Genomic DNA, 22550 nt, shown 5'->3' on the forward strand with positions numbered 1-22550 from the left:
CTCTGCCAGGGTTGTGCAGCCCGGAGTTGTGGTGAAGATTTCTCTAAACTCTTCTAAAATGTGTTTCATGCGTGGGTCTAGGTCTGACGAGTGGCCGGGAATGATCACATTGCAGGCTGCAGTCGCCTCCGGCACACTGGCACACACACTGGCATCGCCCTCAGCAAAAATGCAGCGCAGACTGTCTCCAAGATCATCCACTGCCTCTGGCTGTTCCTTAACGGCCTTGACAAAGGGCACAATTCTTTGTGGTTCTGTGCCGACAGTCCACCCACCAAGTGACACGTGCAGAGAGATGCCACTCACCGTAAGGAAATCCCTACCAAGGACAACGTCGCGGCACAGGTCAGGAACGCACAAAAACTGCTGTCTGCGGCAACCGGCAGCCCACTCGATCTGGCACTTCAGAGACATGGTTGACTGCGACCAGCCTGATGCCAAACGCAGCACGCGTACGTCTGCCTTGGGTTTGGCTCCAGAAGCTTGGGCCGCCGCCGCGGCGTGCGGTCCGAAGAAGCTTACACTTGAGCCTGTATCTAGCAGGGCCTTGAACGTCGACGACCCAATACGGACGTCCATAAGGGGCTCTTTGCCACCGGCTGTGGTCGCTACTTGGTGCGCACTGCCGTAGGTGCCCGCCGGGGCAGCACCTACCGCCACTGGTTTCTCGGGCACTGTGCTTGCAGGTGACCCGATCGCTGGCACCGGAAGCAAACGGGTGGCCCCATTCGTCGACCCGTGGCACAGTTACGAGATATGTGGCCGAATCCACCACAGCGATGGCACTGCACACGCATTGCTCCACTCGCGGGCTCCTGCCGCGGCATCGGTCCCGGCCCGTAGGTTGAGAACGGAGGCGCTGTGTCGCACGAGTACTGTCGGTCCTGGCAGTACGACGGGTCTAGCGCAGCTGGATGCAGTGGCCAGTGATAAGTCGGCGGTGCCGGTGGGGCAGCAGCAAACGAAGCGAACGACGCCGTCGCCATAGTGTTCGGCTGCTGCAGTGAGCGATGGTCGGGGGCCTGGCTAGGGCGGAACGCCAGATCTCTGGCTACTTGGTTGCTCGGAAGTGGCGGTGGTCTGTACTGGAGGCGACGCCAAGCCCGCTCCATTAAGCCGTCGGCTGCCTTCACCAACTCGGCGAGGTCGTTGTAGGCATGCCCCTCCGCCAAATCTTGCAACTGAGGGTGCATCTGCCTCAGTACGCGCTGCACCTTCTCGGCTTCGGAGACCTCTTCCTCGATGCGGTCGTAAAACGTAGCGATCGCATATATAAACTCTTTCAAATTTTCTTCCGGGTGCTGCGTGCGCTGTTCGAGCTCCGCCTTCAGGCGACGCTTCGCGTCAATCGACGAGAACTCGGAGCGGAAGGCGGCGGTGAATTGCTCGCACGAGTCGAACCCGCGCATGAACCGCCACCACAACTTCGCGCCACCCTCGAGGGCAGCCGGTACCACGTGTGTCAGTCGCTTATCGGCGGCGACCCCCGTCACGAGGCAGAAGTTTTCCAAACGTTCAAGAAACTCCTCCGGCGACTGCAAGTCTCTAGCACCGGAGTAGCGGGGGAGGTGCGCAGCGGCGAGCCGAGGCGCAGAGTCGTCGGTGGCCCGAGGGACCGCGCCAGTGTTAGCGATCACAGTCCATGCTCCCACGTGCGGAGCCGTGGGCAGCGGCGTCGCCATCACTCGATCGCGCATGACCGCCGCGATTCATTCGCGCTCCATGGCGGAGCCGTCGGTGCCCAGCAACCGCTCTTCAACGACACCTTGGAGCCTAGGCATGTCGTCCGCTGCTGTTGTCGGGTCTGAAGCCATCCCGGACGAGCCCCCACTTGTCACGCGCTAACCCTAAATCACGCACCACACACCGCTACGTCTTGCCACTTTTCCCAACCAGGCCGAGCTCCCCCTTCCCCACACACGCAACCCCCACCACTCCAGTCCCAATGATGATGATGGCGCCGTCACGTAGTGCCCTCTCTCGGCCAAGTCCCGATGATGATGATGACGCCGTCACGTAACGCCCTCTATCGGCCACCCTCACAGTGCAAACTGGTTGATTTGAAAATGATTTGACCAAATCAGTCTTAATTTTAAGCAAACAAACTGCGCTAGGACAGGAGATGGCACAGACATGTCGCTGACTAATGGGTTACAGCCATATTTTATTGTGTTTTCATGCCAGTATAGACAGGAAAGAAGAAAAAAAAACAGTCAGTATATCAAGTCAGTATATCAACCAGCCCATTTCAAGGCTAATGCAGCAGTTCACTCTTCATATTGAACCTGAAATTTAATGTTCGCCCATTCCTGCTGTTTGTCCATCCAGGAACTTGCCTGGGGCGAAAAAAGCTTCCCTGCACATGCCCGCCTGGTCTTCTGGGCAGTGACTGCTCCCCAGGTGGCTCAAGCTGTGGCTGCCTGCACGGTGCCACCTGCATCACCACTAAACACGAGGAAGGGCTGGCACAGCGCTGCGTCTGCCCAGCGGGATTCACAGGCGAGCGCTGCGAGAGTCGTCTCGCCGACATCTGCCTCGATTTCCCCTGCCTCCATGGTGGCGTCTGCTACACCTCAGCGGGTCAACCCATCTGCAGGTGAGTTTCGAGATGCTCTGCCTTTTGTCGTTTTTTTTTTTCAGCCGTGCAGAAATGAAATTGAGCTTACCCAGAGTAAATAGCTTTTTGTTAATTTCCACTGCACTTAACTCTTGAATCAATTTATAACGTTTGACAAATTTTTCCTCTTGTCAACATCATCTCCATCATTCCCACAAAAAGTGTAGCCTTAATGCACATACAGTCGAACCCCGCTACAATGAAACTCACGCGCCTCGCCGCGGTCGTCTAGTGACTAAGGTACCCGGCTGCTGACCCGCAGGTCGCGGGATCGAATCTGGGCTGCTGCGGCTGCATTTCCGATAGAGGTGGAAACGCTGTAGGCCTGTGTGCTCAGATTTGGGTGCACGTTAAAGAACCCCAGGTGGTCGAAATTTCTGGAGCCCTCCACTACCGCGTCTCTCATAATCATATGGTGGTTTTGGGACGTTAAACCCTACATATCAATCAATCAATAAATCATTAACAAAACTCACGGGGTGCGGAAAATATTGGGTTGAAGCGAAGATTTCGTGTAGTAAAATCGAAAAAATATTGCTGATCTGAGCTAGCAAAACAAAGGAATGTTCTTTCTAAAAATTAAGAAGTGTCTGCTGCTTCCTATTCTTTTCCAGCAGCGTCACAACGCGATTCACAGTCATGCATAGCAAGGCCATGGTGAAAAGCACGCTGAAACAACGCCTAAAACTGCCTTCGTGAATGAACCAAACAGTTGCAAACCGAAAAATCGCGAAAAAGTCGATTTTTGGCAAACCACATATTCGGGCAGTATGTGTCATAAACTACCTTTTCTGTAAATATCAACGTCTAATTCGTCGCGAAACCATTTCAAATAAAGTTTAGAACATGCCGCGGCGGCCCTCGAGCGGCGCGCGAGCGCTCAAAATACCCCAACTTGGCGTGATCGCAGTTTCTCGACCGCTCAACGGAGCGCCGCCATTTTGGTGTTGTTTTGTTTGTGAATTCTTGCTCTTTCTTTCCCCGCCACCTGCGTCACCGGCGGCAGCGCAGGAGAGGAGCAAGCCGCTCATGATTGGAGGGCTCGCGAGAGCTTTCAAGTTTCCCGCGGCTGAGGCGCGCAGCTGGGATTGGGCGAAGCGCGCGCTTTCCAAGGACGCGGGGGAGCCCGCGACTGCCATTGGCTGCTGCGCGCGATGACGTAGCGCTCTTGCGCATAATGCGGTCGATGCGGCCGCTCGTCTGCTGCTCCTCCGTCCGGCGTCTTTGTGTTCCGCTCGCTTCCGTGTATCGTTGCAGCCGTTCGCATACTCTCCACGTTTCAACTGTCTTCGAAACGATTTTCAACCGTCTTTACGAGACGATTTTCAACCGTCTATACGGGGCTGTTGTTGTGTTCGCTCACGATGCGCTCAACGAAAAAGAAGACGCTACAATCGTTCGGTGCAAGGAAGCGAGCTATGAAGCTTGTCCGCGCGGCGAGGCTCTCCGCTCGCACGTGCGCCGACGGTACCTGTGGGGCAGCTTCTGCTTCATCTACGCAAGAGAGTGGTCGCATCGACGCGCCTAGCAACGGGACTCCTGCTCCGCCGGTGCAAGAATTTGTCGTTACAAGTGCGCCTGGTGTCTCGTGCTCATCAACAGTGGCTTCCGCATCTTCTCTTTCATCGGCCTCGAGTGCGATCGCGTCGTCAACTGTGCATTTGCGAACAAGTTTCCTGACGTGCGAGGAGAAAGAGGCGGCGGATCAACAATGCGCTGCTGTGCAAAGAGAACTTGGCGCTATGCCAGCGACGGAGCGGAAATTTCAGGCAATGGAGCGCGATCATGAAGCTGCCACCGCTACAAGTGAAGGCAAAAAATTTTTCCTTGTGCAAATGGATGCCCTAGACGACCTGCTATCTCGGACCCCGTGCCACCGGTGCACCGCGATTGGGATGAAGGTACGAGGAGGCACCCAACTTGGACTTGCTGCAAAGCTTGAGCTAGTATGCTTGCATTGTGGAGTAGTTTCAAGCTCATGGAGTTCATATCGTCAGGATGACACAAAGACTTTGATGTGAATGTAAGAGCCATTATGGCAACAAAACAAATAGGCAAGGGACAAACAGCTCTCAACGACTTTTGGGCAGCGATGAACGTGTCCCATCGTGGCCTCCATCACAAGACCTTTCAGAAGCACCTGAAGAAATTCATGGAACCGCAGACACAATGCATAGAAAATTTCTATGCAGAATCTGCTTCTGCTGTAAAAGCCACTTACAAAGAAATGGATCAATATTTCACCAGGGATATAACAGTTTGTTATGATGGAACATGGCACAAGCGTGGGCACACATCCCATATTGGAGTCGGGGCAATTATCGAATACCATACGGGCCTTATCTTGGACGCCGTTGTTCTGTCTAATCAGTGCCCTGGTTGCCAAGTAGGGCCAAAGCCTGGAGACGCAGACTATGCATGCTGGCTGGAGAATCATGTGTGCCAGAAAAACACCGACTCTAAATCAGGGAGAATGGAGGTTGAGGCAGCTATCATCCTCTTTTCACGCTCACTGTCGAAGCACAACCTCCGTTACACAACGCTCGTGTCTGATGGAGATAGTGCCACCTTCTCTGCCCTTGTACAAGAAAATGTTTATGGACTGGTCCCCATTTCAAAAGAGGAATGCCTGAACCACGTTCAGAAGAGGATGGGGACTGCACTTCGCAACCTTGTGCAGAAAAGTGACAAGGCTTTGGGAGGGAAGGGCAGGCTGACAAAGGCCCTCATCGACAAGTTGACAGATTATTATGGCTGGGCCCTACGGAACAATTCCGATGATGTGGCTGCAATGCGGCGGGCAGTGATGGCATCGTACCACCATGTGACGTCGACGGATGAGGAGCCGCACCACGACTTGTGCCCAGAGGGGGCAGACTCCTGGTGTCGTCACAATGCCAGCAAGATTACCGGTGTTCCACCTCCGAAGCATTCGTACAAGCTGCCACGCTATGTTGCAGATGCACTTCTACCCATTTATGAGAGGCTCTCACAGGCTTCTCTTCTGCAACGCTGCCTGGGAGCAAAGACGCAGAATGCATCAGAGTCCTTTCACTCTGTGCTGTGGTTCCTCATGCCCAAAGAGCAGCATGCATCACTGATTGCTGTGGAGACAGCACTGCATGATGCAGTGCTAAGATACAATGCTGGCTGCTACAGGGCCACCCAAGAGCTAGCTTCATCAGTGGGGCTAACACCTGGCCACCTGGCCATTCAACGGGCAGCCGAGAAAGATTCTCTGCGCTTGAAAAAGGCTAAGAAGCGATCCCTAGAGAAGATGGAAAGGCGGCAAAGAAAGAGAGTGCCAAAAGACACCTCCAGTTACGCTGCAGGTTCATTTTAGAACTGCCTATGTGCTCAAAACTTTCAAACGTCATTTTCTCAAAATGACTTTTTTGGCTAGTGAGGCTGCTTATTGAAGCCATATCTCTGGAACCACTCATTGGATTTCCATAAGTCTTTTTTTATTATGTACATGAATATTATGTACATGAATATTATGTACAGGAATTCAGAGTGTCACTGCAGAACAGGTACTCTGTTCTTAGCGAGGAAACCAACCTTAGCGTAGATACAATGAATGATAATCTGACGAGTATCATCACGGAGTGTGCAGTGGAAGTTGGAGGCAGGGTAGCGAGATAGGACACCGGCAAGCTTTCCCAGGAAACGAAGAACCTAATTAAGAAGCGTCAAATCATGAAAGTGTCAAGTACAACAGACAAAATAGAACTGGCAGAGCTTTCGAAGTTGATTAATAGACGTAAAGTATGCGATGTAAGAAGGTATAACATGGAGAGAATTGAGCACGCTCTGAAAAACGGAGGAAGCGTCAAAGCAGTGAAGAGGAAACTTGGGATAGGCAAAAGGCGGATGTATGCACTAAGGGACAAAGAAGGCAAAATAACTACCAATATGGATAGGATAGTTAAAATAGCGGAGGAGTTTTACAGAGATCTGTACAGTAGCCGAGACAACCATGACCTTAATACTATAAGAACTAGCAGTAACCCAGACGACACCCCACCGGTAATGATAGAAAAAGTCAGAAAAGCTTTGGAGAGCATGCACAGAGGCAAAGCTGCTGGTGAGGATCGGGTAACATCAGATCTACTGAAAGATGGAGGACAGATTGTGTTAGAAAAACTAGCCACTCTATTTACGAGGTGTCTCCTGACGGGAAAAGTACCAGAGTCTTGGAAGAACGCTAACATCATCTTAATACATAAGAAAGGAGATGACAAGGACTTGAAGAATTACAGGCCGATCAGCTTGCTCTCTGTAGTATACAAGTTATTTACAAAGGTAATTGCTAGCAGAGTAAAGAAAACATTAGAATTCAATCAACCAAAGGAACAAGCAGGATTTAGAACAGGCTACTCAACAATTGACCACATTCATACTATCAATCAGGTAATAGAGAAATGCTCAGAGTATAACCAACCACTATACATAGCCTTCATGGATTACGAAAAGGCATTTGATTCAGTAGAAATATCAGCCGTCATGCAGACACTGCGGAATCAGGGCGTAGATGAAATATATATAAAAATTCTGGAAGAAATCTACAGGGGATCAACTGCTACCATAGTGCTTCATAAAGAAAGCAACAGAATACCAATCAAGAAGGGTGTAAGGCAGGGGGACGCAATCTCCCCAATGCTATTCACTGCGTGCTTACAGGACGTTTTCAGAAGCCTAGAATGGGAACAGTTAGGGATAAGAGTTAATGGAGAGTACCTCAGTAACCTGCGCTTCGCCGATGACATTGCATTGCTGAGTAACTCAGGGGACGAATTGCAACTCATGATTACGGAGTTAGACAAGGAGAGCAGAAAGGTGGGTCTTAAAATTAATCTGCAGAAAACGAAAGTAATGTACAACAACCTCGGAAAGGAGCAGCGCTTTGCGATAGGTAATAGTGCACTTGAAGTTGTAAAAGACTATGTCTACTTAGGGCAGGTAATAACCGCAGAGCCTAACCACGAGATTGAAGTAACTAGAAGAATAAGAATGGGGTGGAGCACATTCGGCAGGCACTCTCAAATTATGACAAGTAGATTGCCACTGTCCCTCAAGAGGAAGGTATATAACAGCTGTATCTTGCCGGTACTTAGCTACGGAGCAGAAACCTGGAGACTCACAAAGAGGGTTCAACTTAAATTGAGGACGACGCAGCGAGCAATAGAAAGAAAAATGGTAGGTGTAACCTTAAGAGACAAGAAGAGAGCAGAGTGGATTAGGGGACAAACGGGAGTTAAGGATATCATAGCTGCAATAAAGAAGAGGAAATGGACATGGGCCGGGCATGTAGCACGTAGACAGGATAACCGCTGGTCATTAAGGGTCACCAACTGGATTCCCAGAGAAGGGAAGCGGGGTAGGGGGAGACAGAATGTTAGGTGGGCAGATGAGATTAAGAAGTTTGCGGGTATAAATTGGCAACAGCAAGCACAGGACCGGGTTAACTGGCGGAACATGGGAGAGGCCTTTGTCCTGCAGTGGACGTAGACAGGCTGATGATGATGATGATGATGACATGAATAAATTTCTGAGGGGGTGACAAGCCCATTTCTTCAATATATTGTGTGTGTTATTTATTATATTTAATCAAAATTTGATTGATAATATCCTAATCACGAACACAAAGTTTGATGGTCTGCTAAAACTTTTCAGCAAGGAAATTCAAAAAAAGGGCTCTGTTACCCCCTGGAGTATCAATCTGGGAATCATCATAGTTAATTTCACAGTTCCAGCACCTTTTGAAAGTTCTCCAGGCCTGGAATAAGAGAACCATGTGCACTATTCTGATATTCTGCTGTAACTTGAAAACCAGTGAACATAACTTGATGAAATTTTGTAGTTCTTCTAATGCTTTTGCTATAAGTCTGTCCTGAAAATTTCATTAAGATATCTCAATAAACAAAAAAGTTGGTATCCGATGGTAGCCTCCCCCCTTAACACGTTAACACCAGCAGCTGTCCGCCATCAAAAGTATCCAACAACGCCGAGAAGGAGGTAGTGTATCATGGAGCGGCGACTTTTGCATTATTCTATGCCATTCTTACCATTCATTACTCGCAGCTAGCTGATTTTGTTGATAATGCAGACGAACAGCCGCTCTGATTAGTTATCACACTGGCCAAGCAGGAATAAAATGATAAGCATTAGAATCGGAAAAAGACATCGTTCCGCAGTTGCACCCAGCAGCTCCGTGAAGGAAACCATGAACTGAGCGACTGAGTTTCAGCTTCTGATCGTCTGCGGCTCAAAAGCAAGCCAGCGGAAAAAGCAGGGTAGTCTCATTGCCATCGCTATCAAGCAATGACGGAACCTATGCTTGCTGAACAGCGGCTGTTTCTGGCGGTACCAACGCCAGAAACAGCCAGAACATTCTGAAAATGCACCAAATTTTGAAGATTGAGTTCACTGTATAGCAATAAATATCTGAGCCTGGAATTGCATCGTGAAATTTCATTGAAGTGGGACAGCAGAAGAAAAAGTGTTCATTGTGGTGACAATTTATGCATTTACTGCTACAGACTGCTGACGGGGAGCCGTGAATTTTTTATTGTAGCAGAAATTTTGTTGAAGCGGCGTTCGTTGTAGCGGGGTTCGACTTTATGAACTTTGGTGTAATTGGACATACGAGGGATCCATAACTAATCATACAAACAATCTATAATAACTTAATATAGGCAATAAACAGTCTGTGCATTAGAAGGTAGGTGTGGATGTACAGGCTGTTTCATACTTTGGGGCAATCTCGAAGTGCCTGGCATCGCGATGCGACTAGCGCTGCAATCGCGCGTCGTCTGCTAAGGCAGGACGCATGCCGCATTGTCGGCCAGTGCAGGGATGTCGTTGTTAATGCGGGAACTGGGCCGATACTCTGCAATAATCATTTTCAGAAAAATCTGCGCCGCAACATGGGATGCGAAGAAACAAAGAACAACAAACTCATGCATGCTTTTTTTCTTTGTGCCCTCTCTTGCTACACAGTTTTTTCAGATGTTCCCGTACCAACTTGCCCAACTTTCAATGCTTGCCTGCACAAAACATTGTGCAATGCCTACCTCTCAGTCTTTATTCGAAGTAATGGGGCACTAGAAACAGTATTTGTCAACATACCTTGTTTGCTCTTTCGAAACATCGTGGCATTGTGTGCATTCGTGAATGTTTCTTCGTGGTATGCACGCGCCCAATAAGGAAGACATGATAATGAGCATGCACCGTGTGTGATCTCTGTTTGACTTTAAATAAAACAAAGCACTCAATGGTGACTGCTGAGCAGCTGAGCGAGTTTAACACAACATAACAAATGTTAATGAATTCAGGAATGATTTAGGATAGAAAAACCACTTGTTCAGTGCTTATTCTCGACAATATTTGATCACAACAGGGAGGACTTTCTCCCAGCGCCGAAATGCCCTCGTGACACTTCCAAATTCATGACACCAGCAGTAGCGATGATGGCGCTCATTCTAGACAGTAATGAATGCATGGTGTCTGCGATGTGTTGCACCGCAGCATGTCCCATTCGTTGACCATGGGGGCGTGGCATCACAACATCCAGATTGAGCTGAGTAAAACGGGCTCATCTGTCGTACGTTTTTCCATTTTTTTTCTCGTCTGAAAAGCGCAGTACTGTGTTGTTTGCTTGGTTCACCATGGCCCATATACAAGAAAAAGAGCAACTTAAGATTATTGAACTCAGTTGTAAAAACGACATTACATTTCGGAGCCGGCTGGCGAGTCTTGTGGTAATGAAATGTCGTAAGGAGACACGTTCAGGCTTTGTCTTCATCTAAAACATTCCTGAATTTGTTCCCATTTGTTTTATCGTATTAAGCTAGTGCAGCAGTACGACCCTCGCTGTTAAGGCTTTTTTTTTAATCAAGTCAAATCAAGACAACGCACATTCCATGCTAATTGTCGTGTCTTCCTCATTCAAGTGTACTGCAGTGCACACACAGTGAAGAAATATTCATGAACGCTCACAGCACTATGATTTTTCGAGAGAGCAAACAAGGGACACTGTCAAAGGCTGCTTGTAGCACCCCATTATCGCAAATACAGGGTCAGAGGTTGGTGTTACACAATGTTTACTGCAGATTATCGGCCTAGTTCATGCACTAACAATGGTATCCGTACGCTGGCCAGCAATGGGGCAAGAAAGAGCCGCGGTTCAAAACTACACTCCCGAATCATCTGCGCACGCGCAAGCTGCCGACTGCGCGTGGTTTCCGCGCTGGCCGCATCACAATGTCACGCTCTTCGAGATTTACCCTAAGTGCGAAACAGCCTGTACCTTTTCTTCCAGTGTCAAATGTTAAGTTGCCTTTAAACACAAAGCAAATCACCGGGAGTAATGGTGAAATGTGCAAATAGTATTAAAATATGAAAAGGGAAGTAACTAACATAACATTAATTTCTAATTGTAGAATGTTAGCTACTAGTTAGTGCCTTGAGGAAAGATCATCAATAATTACTGCAATAGTACCTCTAAGGCAGTGGTTCCAGTCGTTGCACGTAGAAGGAACTGGAATTAGGCAGAGGAAACTGGTACAAGTTTTTCCTCTCTGAAGATGTGCTTTTGGTAACCTAAAATATGCATTGTGCAGGTGTCCCCTGGGCTGGGGTGGCCTGCACTGCGACCAAAGCAGCAGCTGCAGAGGCTTTTGCTTCAACCATGGCACCTGCTTGCTTTCATCTCAGAACGATGCAATGCCATCGTGTCTGTGTGCTCGAGGATTCACTGGCCCACGCTGCCAGGACAGGGTTGATCAGATTGCTTACAGCGACCACGGCACCTCGTCCTCTGACAACTTGCCCAATAGTGAGTTGTGCCTTGTAACGTAAATATTTTGTGCGAATTTGAGAAATTGTCTGAGCATTGTGATCTGTGAATTTAGGCCAGCATGGTTTGAAATCCTCGTTGTTGCTTGTTAGGAAACAAGTTTTGTGCAAAGGTTGCATTTTGCTGCCGACACTATAGAGTGATTTCTGGTTATTTCTAATGTGGTTTTGGCACTCCTGTTGTGTCTGAAAACTTAGAGCTCAAGTTAACAGTTCAGTCAAGCGAATACAGTAGAATAGAATCTCGATGATACGAATTCAAAAGGAGCATGAAAAATATTCGTATCATCTCAAATTCGTATGAATCAAAAACAAGGTAGAGCTGATCATGAGGATAAACAAGAACTTTGTTGGGGTGTACTTTTTGCTGAAAAAAGGTCCATAATTTTCTTTTTCTTTCCTGCCTTCACCGTCTCTCAAAAAAGTGCCGCAGTTTCCTCACTCATGCTGCAGGCGCTATATCATACTTGGCATCAAAGGGAGCGAAAGGGGCAAATCTAATTGTAAATTCACTCGCTTCGCCGCTTTAGTGGCTGGAAAACCTCGCCGCAATGTCGACACAAAAAAAATTCAGTCCTGCAGAATTCAAGTGAAAACATCAGAGTGGCCAGAAAAGCATGTATGCATCCTTCCATAGACAAGCCGCGTTGCGCCGCTTGCGTGCATCAGTCAATCGCATGTTCGTGTCATCCGTGCGTACTTCTAGGAACGCAAGATACAGACTATCTTTTCTACAGTAATTTCTTATGTGGACAGCGAGGCAGCAGCTGTATTTTGTCGTTAATCTTGTTATCGACAGTTTGTTTTGATGCTTCGGTGGTAGCTTGCTGCAATGTTGGTTACTTGCTACAATTTTAGTATGATGCGAGTGATAACCTGTAAAATACGCAACATTTTAAAATTTATATCGGAGCATACAAGCTGTCATAAGCTCTTAACCTTAAAAAATTATGAATCGATTTGAGGGTAAGATATTCTTTTAAATAAGCCCTGCAACACAGTTTCAAGTAGCCATAGAATGAATTCACTAATGATGCTTATTGCCTGGCATGGGGAAAGAAAATACCTCACACGCACCTCAAGACCCTTGAGCACTTTTTTTTTTCGTTCTTTCTCTTTTTTTGGGGGGGGGGGGGGTATATTGCTTTTCACGAGGATCGTGCACGTACACCTGTACAAGTGGCGGACTCTCAAGGCGGTCCAAGTAGCGACCGAGCGTGTCATGCTCAAAGCAGGCAATGGCTGATACAATGGCTGTGTCAATTGATTTTTGAGCTTATGGTGTTATTTGCCCAGAGAAGTGAGCAATTTTTAACTGACTTTGAGAATTTATTGTGAATTGCAGGCAACTTGCTGCGCTCTAATATTTGGCTCATGTGTTCTCGGTGGTTTCCGAGCGGCAGCATTTTCTGACCACACTGAAAAAGTGTTGCAGAGTCCCTTTGAAATTAAAGTAGGGCTTTGTGGCAGAGCGGATTTTCCTTGGACAGGTGTTTTCACGACTTAGCATTTCTACACTGCAGTGAAGTTATCTTTACAGGCAGTTACATGCGGATTGATATACATTTATTCGTTCATTGTGAATACTTCGAAATTTTCAATAACTTAAATTCAAATTGAATTCAAATACTCTACTATTTGTTCGAATATTCAAAGCATTCAAATATTTGCTCAAGCCTAGCGTTTATTACACGACTAAATACGGTGCATCGCACAAGCCATACCAGGAGCATTTCCATGGTTACACGTGGGGCAGCGCCTCTGCGAAACGGCGGCGTCTGCTTCTAATCTTTTTCTTTCAAGTTCATTAACCAAAGGTCGTGCAAGGCTAGATTGTATCACGTGATTACCACTCTGGCAAGACTTGCCTTTTCGTTTGGACACCTCCTTAGTTAGGCCAGATTCATCAGCCATGCCAAGTGCACTCTCTTCTGAAAAAAACACTGTGTAACAGGAACACGTAGATGCTGCACTTGCACATTGTAACGAAGGCTATGAACATACACTGTAAAAGCAACCACATTTGCTGAATTATACACGAAAAAAATGCCCATTGAATGTTGAGAAGCTCCTGAACAAGTCTGTGTTGATAATTTAGTGTTTAGAGGAAACCATACACATTAGTCTGCCACGCGCAGGCCACGCGTCGGTCAGTAGTGTGACGCGATCACTTCTTTTCTTTTTTTCATGGTTTCTATTTGGAATATTGCAACACCATTATTCTGGCTACATTTCTGGTCTCTATTTCTCTGCACCCCCTGTTTGGTGAAGTACAGAGAAAGGAAAATCATTGGTGTCAGAATTAAGCACTCATGTAATGTTTATTTTCTCCTCGATGACATCGAAAGTTCATTAAAAAAACTGCGGGTCCCCGCAGTTCTTCTCCCCATTCTCATTTTTTTTTATTGCTGGCAATTTTACCATGTTAATAACTCTGACCAATAACTTTATTTGCCCTAGCTACCGCAAAATGGTTTTCTAGCAGTGCTTTGTTCTTGTGCTACTCCGTAACTTGAAGGTTTTTTTCCTCTCTCTCTTTAACTCGCTGCTCGAAATCATAGTTCTCCTGTTCTTTTTTTCTTCTTCAAAAGCAATCTGAGCTGTCCCACCTCTTAACGAAAGAGCGCTCAGTAAAGTGACTTGACAGGAAGATGGAGACACTGATTGAATGGCTTATTTTTTTGTACAGCTTCTTCCTCACACAAACAGGGGTCTGTCTCAAAGTTTTTCCAGCAGGAATGAGAAGTATGTGAACCTTACAAAAAACTTGCACTGTTCTTTTTACACAGTCTTGGGCGCTATCCTGATTCCTGTGGTTGTCACTATTTCACTGGTTGTGCTCATTACCATGGCAGTGCTCATCTACAGGAAAAGAAAGCGGTGAGTATGGCATAACATGGCTTGTAGACATAGCATCACACTATTGTATATCACGATTAGTGAAGTCAGTTAAGATCATAGCTGTATTGTCCTCAATATAAATACATCTATTTTGTGAAACTGCAGCACAGTCGGCAGCAGTTTTTAGAGAGTAGCAGTTATTAAAATGAAAAAAAAAAATTTTTTTTCATCTCACTGCTTCATTAAATGTTAAAAAAAGCACGAGATACATATTTGTGTGCTGACTCGGTAGCAGTCACATTATGGTATTCTTAACTTAACAATGTTTGGTACTGTGTTCTTAATGTTTCGTGGTATTAGTGCTGGTGTATGAGTCCAGACAACATGGACCGGACAGTTCATTTTTGTTAACACACTTGGTTTTGGTTAATATATTAAAAAAATGTTCATCGGTGATAATTTCTTACATACCTTCCTCAAGTATCTGGGTGACGTTTCTCAACAGTTCACACCGTTCGTAGAAACATGCGACAAACCAGCAGTGCAGGGTTTAGTAAGCACGTGTTCTTTGTTTTTGGCACTGGGGAGTTTTCGGGTCCGAGAGATGTAGCGTCAAGGCTACTGTGCATGCATGAGACCCAAACAGGGCTTAAGTTTTGCATTGAAAACGCTATTTCTCTAATTTTGCGGGAGCCTCAAAGCGTGCCCTAAAAGCTATGTGTCAGACAACCGTGACGGCACCTAGAACAGGAGGAGTGTCTAAAGCACCGCTCACCCTTTTCGAAAACTCTTAGCTCCTGCTTGGCCCAAAGCGAGCACACGCAATGTGCCTTGGGGTGCTAAACTTATAGGGCTCCTATTCGTGAACTCCTAACTGACTTTGCAGCGAAATAGTGGAAGGCTTGTTGATCATATTACTGAACTTTAGCTCCTCTTTCTCATTCACTTTCTATTAATTTGCTAAGTTGTCTCTGTGCACAAACTGCAGGTCCAGGCCATTCCACCATGTGCGCATGCAAGAAAGTGGAGGAGGCGGTGGCGGCAATGTGGAAATTAGCAATCCCATCTATCTTCGTGGTGACTGTGAGGACGATGCTGCGGAAGCTCTGAATGCTTCCTTTACTCTCGACCCGGACAAGGTGAGGCTGGGTGCTCTCAAAGAAACGGAACTTGAACCCTCAAACACTTTACCATGAAACTGCAGGAATGGTATGTAGTAACCAGAGAAATTTATGACAGGTGGAGCCCACCACCACACACACACACACACACACAAAAAAAAAAAAAAAGAAGAAAGAAAGGAAGCTGATTTCGGCTTGGTGTTGGAAGCAGTGACAGGCGTAGGCATTTTATGATATGCTGCACATGATTGGGACCAAGTGTCAACTCCCTCCTCTAGGCCTGGGCAGTCTTTTTACTTGAAGTGTTATTCCTTAGTGATGAAAATACACTTACACATTTCTTTACACTGAGCAGTTATTTTCACATCAGGAACTTTTAGCTCACACATTTTTGCATTACCATATTGCCGGAGTACTAGATTGCTGTTATCAGGTTACCAGGATGTATGTTTTAGCAAAGTTTTAGCTCCTCATATGTAAACATTTATGTGCGTAAGTAAATGTATACTAAAAGAACTTGTTGGGCTAGTTGGTACATTTCTAAAAATTAATTCGAGCGCAAACACACGATGCAATCACTCACACACACACACACACACTCAGGCATCAAATACCACAGCGCTCACTTCCAACTGATTTATTCATAGCTTGTAGGCTTGAATATATACATATGACACATGTGTGCACTAACACCATAGAAGGCCAACAGCATACATTATCACTCCATATAGTTTATCAATTTCAGAGCCTTAAACTGATAAGTGAACATTGGCCAAACCGAATGATGTATTAATGACCGGTTAAGGGAACACGCTCAAAAATTAACAAAACAAGATGACAAGTATGCACACTTGGTTGCGCATGTCATCTCGTGTGGTTGTGATGCATGATTCTCCGAGACAAAGATTCTAGGCAGAAGCACAAGTAAAACTGTACGTTAAGTGTTCAGGCCTTTTTTATGGAAAAAAAAAATAAAGATCACTGCGTAAGCGCCCCTTTGCTATCATTGTTACCAAGCGAATTCCAGTTTATCGGTTTTAGGCTCTGAAATTGATAAATTGTATCAATTGTATCAATTGTATCAAAGTAACTCTGCTACTTTATCCCCTAAGATGAAAGACCGGTTACCGTATATACTCGTGTAAGGGCCGCCCTCGTGTAAGGGCCGCACCCCAACTTTGAAAGCGGATATTTCGAAAAAAAAAAAAACAAAAGTTCAAAATGTCCCGCCAGAAAAGTGTAGTTAGTTCATTTACAGCCAGATGGCGCTGCACGCTTTTCCGCTTTTATTCTACTTCCGCCGACGCGCCGACCACGCTGTTGACAGCGCGCCGCCATATTTGCCTTGTGCGGCCTCTTTGTTGGCATCGTTCCTAGCATCGTGTCGATACGTTGGCAGCGCGACTTCAGATCGGTGTCGTCGGTGTCACTTTGTTGGTTGTAGTGAACCCTGCAGAAGCCAGCGCACGTGACGGACGATGGGCCGGCATCTGAGATCATTCACTGCAGCATTTAAGCTGCAAGTGATTGACTATGCCGAGGAGCACGGGAAGCGGGAAGCTGGACGAAAGTACGACGTCGATGAGAAGCGCGTGCGTTACTGGATGAATCAGAAAGATGCCCTCGCCGCTACTAACAGGAGCCGAAAGGCGTTTCGCGGGAAAAAGTGCAAGTACCCGCAACTCGAAAGCGAGCTCGTCAACTACGTCGTCGACACACGAAGGGACGGCTACGCCGTATCGACTGACATGATACGCGTCAAAGCCCTCAGCATCGCTCGCCACATGGAAATACCCCCGGCACAATTCAAGGCAAGTCGGGGCTGGGCTACGCGGTTTATGAACCGTAACCAGCTTTCTATTCGGCGCCGAACGACGATTTGCCAAAAACTGCCGCGCGAGTACGAAGACCACGTCATTAAGTTTCATCGCTTCGTGAATGCTCTCAGGAGGGAGCATGAATACGACCTGTCCCAAATTGGGAATGCGGACCAGACACCTGTGTGGTTCGATGCACCGGAAAGCACCACAGTGGATTTAAAAGGTGCGAAAAGTGTGTCTGTGCGCACGACTGGTGCAGAACGCCAAAGGTGCACTGTGATGTTGTGCATCACGGCAGACGGCAGGAGGCTTCCGCCGTACGTCGTATTTAAAAGGAAGACTCTCCCAAAAGAGAAGTTCCCTCAGGGAATCGTCGTACGTGCGCAAGAGAAGGGCTGGATGTCCGAGGAACTGGTCGTTGACTGGATTAAGACCGTCTGGGCAAACAGACCTGGAGGGCTGTTACAACGGAAAGCCCTCCTTGTTTTGGACAGCTTTAGGGGCCACTTGACCGACCGCGTCAAGAACCGAGTTGCCGCAACTCGTACGGACTTGGCCGTCATTCCCGGTGGCCTGACGAGTGTGCTGCAGCCGCTCGACGTATGCGTCAACAGACCATTCAAAGTGGAATTTCGCCGATGTTACTCTGAATGGATGGCTGGAGGCGTCCACGAGAAGACCCCTACAGGACGGCTGAAGCGGGCGTCGCTCCAACAGGTGTGTGAATGGATTTTGAATGCGTGGCGTGCCATGTCAGTAGAAGTAGTTGCTAAAAGCTTCAAGGTAACGGGAATTTCGAACTCCATGAACGGCACCGAAGATGACCGTCTCTGGGAAGACGCGGACGCCGAGGCGAGCTCCTCCGAGAACGAGGACAGCGAAATGGAATCCGAATAAAAACATTTCTGGCATGTCATTTGTGACTCTTGCACTCTGCTACTGTTGCATAAACAGTACAGACCTTTGGCCTGTACTGCCTGTACTAAATCGGCCTGATTCGTGTAAGGGCCGCACCTAGCAAAATTTTCGAAAAAAAAGTGCGGCCCTTACACGAGTATATACGGTATAATACCGTTGCCAGAAAATCTTTGTGACAAACGCTGTAGAGAGTGCACGTCTGAAAGCAGGCGCGCTGGGGAGTGAGCGACGAGGTCGTTGTGGAGGAGGGGGGGGGGGGGGACATGAAGTGAACGAACAAAGAGCGGAGAGAAAAAAAGGGAAAAAAGACCCCGGCATGCTGCGCGGGCTCGCCGTCCTTGCACCGACACAAACGCGTCTACCGTGTATGTGCCGCTGGCGTGGCTCCGGCCACGCGCGGATCAACGGGGCACATGCAATATCGCCCTTATCAACTACGCTTAACAGTTTTCTGTCGAGAAAAGCGTCGTCATTATCGAGCTTTTTGCAGATATCACGTTTGCTACCTCGTCTGTAAATTTAAGAACTTTTATGTTTTATGATGCATTTTGCATTTGCTGCCAGTGTAGGTGTACAAAACTCGCCAAGCATCTTACGTATGCTTGGCGAGTTTTCGTCATTGTTGACCTCCCGGCCGTGAATGAGAGCTTTGCATCATGCATGCAGTTCATGGTTCCGTGCGTGAGTGCGATCTTTTCGATGGCGGATCTTTATGTCTAGGACAAACTTCTCGCGACAACACACCGAAGGGTAGGCTAGGCCTAATCGACGTTCGATGCGTTTCAGTAGTGGTCACGTGTCAATCAACGGAACTCTTTGCGTTGGCTGCACTTGACAGGAAGGGATACATATCGTTAATGAAAACAAGAATGGCACACGTAGCGCTCGAATGGTGATCGCTCGCGATTTGATTGCAATGTCTTGAAATCGAGTGCACACCCGTGAAATCGAATGTTGGCGTCTTTCAGCGCGTGAAATTCCAGATGTGATTCGGCACAGTTTCTGTGTAATGCACATAATCGAAGTGGTCTGAGAAGTAGGTAGCGTATTTCCGTGATGGGGCTTTCTTTTGTTAGACCTCCCCCCCCCCATTTTTTTGTGTGTTCATTTCTTTAGCACACGTGTCTTCGAATGTTATTTTTACTTTCCTTTTTCTGGAAATTGAAATGGTTGTAAGCAATACGGCATCGCATGCTTTGATCCTCGGACACGCGAGGATTCATGCTCAACGCGTTTTGTTCAATTGCGGCCCTTTAAAGAAGGTTTTTTGGTTACAGTGCGTTACCGCTTATAGTGTGGATATTCACGACTCCCGCAACTTAGGTTATAAGTGGTCTATACTGTATATGCAAAGGGGTGTAGAAACACCGGGTTACCAGACAATGGTGTCGACATCTTGTAACGCTTCATGCAACCATAGTCATGGACATGCCTACTTTTGCCTACTGTTTTTGAAACAAAAAATTATTAAAAAGCAATGAGCTCGTAATTATGCTGCAAGGCATTTACATCAGAAGTAGAATGCTCGATGTTTCTACAGTAACAATTTTGTGCTTGCCTGGCTCATTTCGGCATAACTAGATGGCGCTGTTTATCTGGCCTGTCAGGGGCATTAGGTCTCTCACGTTTATGACTTCGGTATTCTAGGTCACTCTCGCATCACTAATCCATCTGATAAAAGGGGACCATAATTTGGGCTCACTTACTTTGATTCTGCGGCTTGAGTCTTCACTAATTTTTACTTGGTTTATTTGGCTCGGCAGTTGAAGTCTTTGTTAAGACTTGGATATCGCGAGTATCCACGTACAAAGGTGAATTTGTGAAATAGGGTCATAAACGTAAAGTCTTTTCGGCAGGTAGTTACAGTCTGTAAAAGTTTAGTTGCATGAATTCTTTCACAGATTGTTTCAGGTATCCACTAAGACAACTACATGAAGAAGTATACGTACACGCTAAAAAGCTCCTGTAAAGTTATTAAACCTCGTTGTAACAATGTTGAAGGTATGGCCAAATAGATTATTTTATAAACTACTACTTTGTCATATTCATTTCTGCTATTTACTGCAACATATGCAAATTAGGGTGCTAAAGGTGACGGTGTTGCAACGCCTTCATGTGCAGTTTGCTTTTTTATGTGCGTATTAATGTCAGTGTACAACACCGTCATTACGCTTTAATTAAGGGGTCCTGAACCACCCTTGGAGAAAAAAAAAAAACAGAACAAATACAGCGGAAAGCATACACTGCTGTGAACAGCTAAACCGAATTGTCGTCATGCATGTGAAGTAGAGTTCACATGCAGATTGTGAAGTTGCTGCTTTCACCAGCACCCTCTTTTTGTACAGGGGCCTGAGCTCACTCTCTTTAGAGCTTCTAGCACCTGGTGTTCGATGCCAAACAAGCTTTCGGCCTATAGCCAACATAAACCAAGAGTGGCGTTTGCATCAGATGCACTTCTTGCCGTGACGTGCTTCCACATGCTTTAGTAACACTAGCGTGCATCGGAATCACATCTGGAGAGAGCGATAGCATGAAATAGTTTCTTTTCCACATGTCATCCCTCCCTGTGTAGCTTCCAGCTTGCCTGTCGAGACAAAAAAGAAAAAACGCTGACAGCATGCAACAAATTCTTGCAAATAAGTTCGTACTTTATGGTTTCAAAAAAAACTTTTGCGGTGGTCAATTCATAAGGCAATGAACTTCGATATTAATGTCATCCGATGATTACCTTGAAAAGTGGTTCAATACTTCCTGAAGGCATTAATTGGCATGTGCTAGTTCTTATCACCGTCCACCATAGCCTTTATGACAGCTGCCTTCTTTTTCCACTTGATGGTCCTTCGCCTCTGCTTTTCCGCACGGTTTGACTGTATATGTTATAGCTACGTTCATATATTTGTGTTCCTTGTTTCCTAGGCCACGAACTTCAGCAATCCAGTGTATGATTCACTGTATGCTGACAGCAATGGAACCGGCGAAGAAAAGAAGGGGCTACTGCAGGGAGAGCCGCAAGTAGACTTCTTTGACGGCCAGAACTCTACGGGCCCCTGCAACGATCACCCGCTCGCCTAACAGTCATTGATCTTCACAAGAGGCTGCCAGCATTGCAGCGATACGGCACCACATCACGACAGTTGCGCAGCAAAACTTCGGATACAGGCGAAAGGCTGCCCTGGAAGGAAATTCCCGGTTCTCACCATTTCGCAAAGGACCAGCTCAAGGTGTCGCAAGTGCATCTACTACTCGAGCGTGAGGAGTGAGGTGCTACCGTATCCCTCCTTCAGCATCTCACAACTTGTCATCAGCTTTCGTTTACGCAATTGTGTAACTACCGGCAAGTCTATTTGTGCCGAACTTGTCACTGCAGGTGGTACGTGCGTGTTGGTCGAGTGGACAGTCAAAGATGGTCTCTTCTCCTATTTTTTTACTTTATATGAGGTCACAGAGTCACCTGATGCATACATGCCATTTGTCATTCGCACACAAGAAGTTTCAAGGAGAACTTTGTAGTTTGTTGTGCCCTCTGTTTTCTTTTTCTCCTGCACTCTGTTGCACGTGCCAAGTGTCCTGTATTTTTCCATCCTCAATCGTTTCACATATTGGCTTGCTGTAAAAGTGGGCAAGATTTGCATTTCACCGGTATAATACTACTTTATCGAAGGGTCGCCCCACCACTGACAATTCTTACAGATGCATTTACCTACGTAGTACATAGTTTTGCTCTTGTTATATGACGCGAATCATTACTCTCAGCAAGGGTAATTACACCGGCAAAGTGAAGCATGAGAATGAAGTGGCATGTCTTTTTACAACGGTCACATGGACAGCCTTTTTTTTTTTTTTTTTGTGTGGTACATACTCTAGCTGCATACTCTCCTAGGGAAAAATAGCGTTTGCCGAGGAACAGTCTTGAACATGGTAGCTTGAAGTGCTAGTCACATACATTGTCTGTATATCTGTCTGCCTTTCCGAACGTTATGCATTTTGTAGTCTTTCATTTTTTTTTTCAGCTCTTGGTTTTCACGCTGTAAATGTTCTTTCACTACTTAAATAGGAAGTCACTTTGCTTTTGGGACCTTGAGCAATGAATATTGCCCTGTCATTTACGCATGCCATTTTTTAACTTTTGGCACACATTAATACTAATGAGAGGCAGCTAAACATTTTTAATTAAAAACACTTTTATGTTATGCATCGAATAAAGTTTGCTGTTCAAGTGAACAAGGTAGCAAGCCCAAATTTTGAGTAAGTTTGCCAATCGGGGCTTGCGTGCAGCTAATGAGAGAAGTTGCCCCCACGCCTGCAGCTATGCTGACTTAGGCCGCTTGTTTTAGGGTCGTTTTATTTTTATTTTTTAGTAGTTTTTCTGGAAAA

The 22550-nt window shown here is 46.6% G+C and overlaps 1 protein-coding gene across 2 annotated transcripts in view; it reads left to right on the forward strand.

Annotated features, from left to right (window-relative positions):
• Nucleotides 1–21692, forward strand: part of LRP1 (LDL receptor protein 1) — a 188429-nt gene extending 166737 nt beyond the window's left edge. For both annotated transcript variants that reach the window (XM_075890495.1, XM_075890505.1), the window contains 5 exons: nt 2329–2596; nt 11242–11456; nt 14266–14356; nt 15306–15456; nt 21093–21692. In XM_075890495.1, coding sequence (XP_075746610.1) covers nt 2329–2596; nt 11242–11456; nt 14266–14356; nt 15306–15456; nt 21093–21248 — 881 coding nt within the window. In that variant the 3' untranslated portion in view covers nt 21249–21692. The remainder of the gene's footprint in view (nt 1–2328; nt 2597–11241; nt 11457–14265; nt 14357–15305; nt 15457–21092) is intronic.
• The last annotated feature ends 858 nt before the right edge of the window (nt 21693–22550 follow it).

The sequence above is a fragment of the Rhipicephalus microplus genome, chromosome 1, assembly GCF_043290135.1.
Source record: "Rhipicephalus microplus isolate Deutch F79 chromosome 1, USDA_Rmic, whole genome shotgun sequence".
NCBI lineage: Eukaryota > Metazoa > Arthropoda > Arachnida > Ixodida > Ixodidae > Rhipicephalus > Rhipicephalus microplus.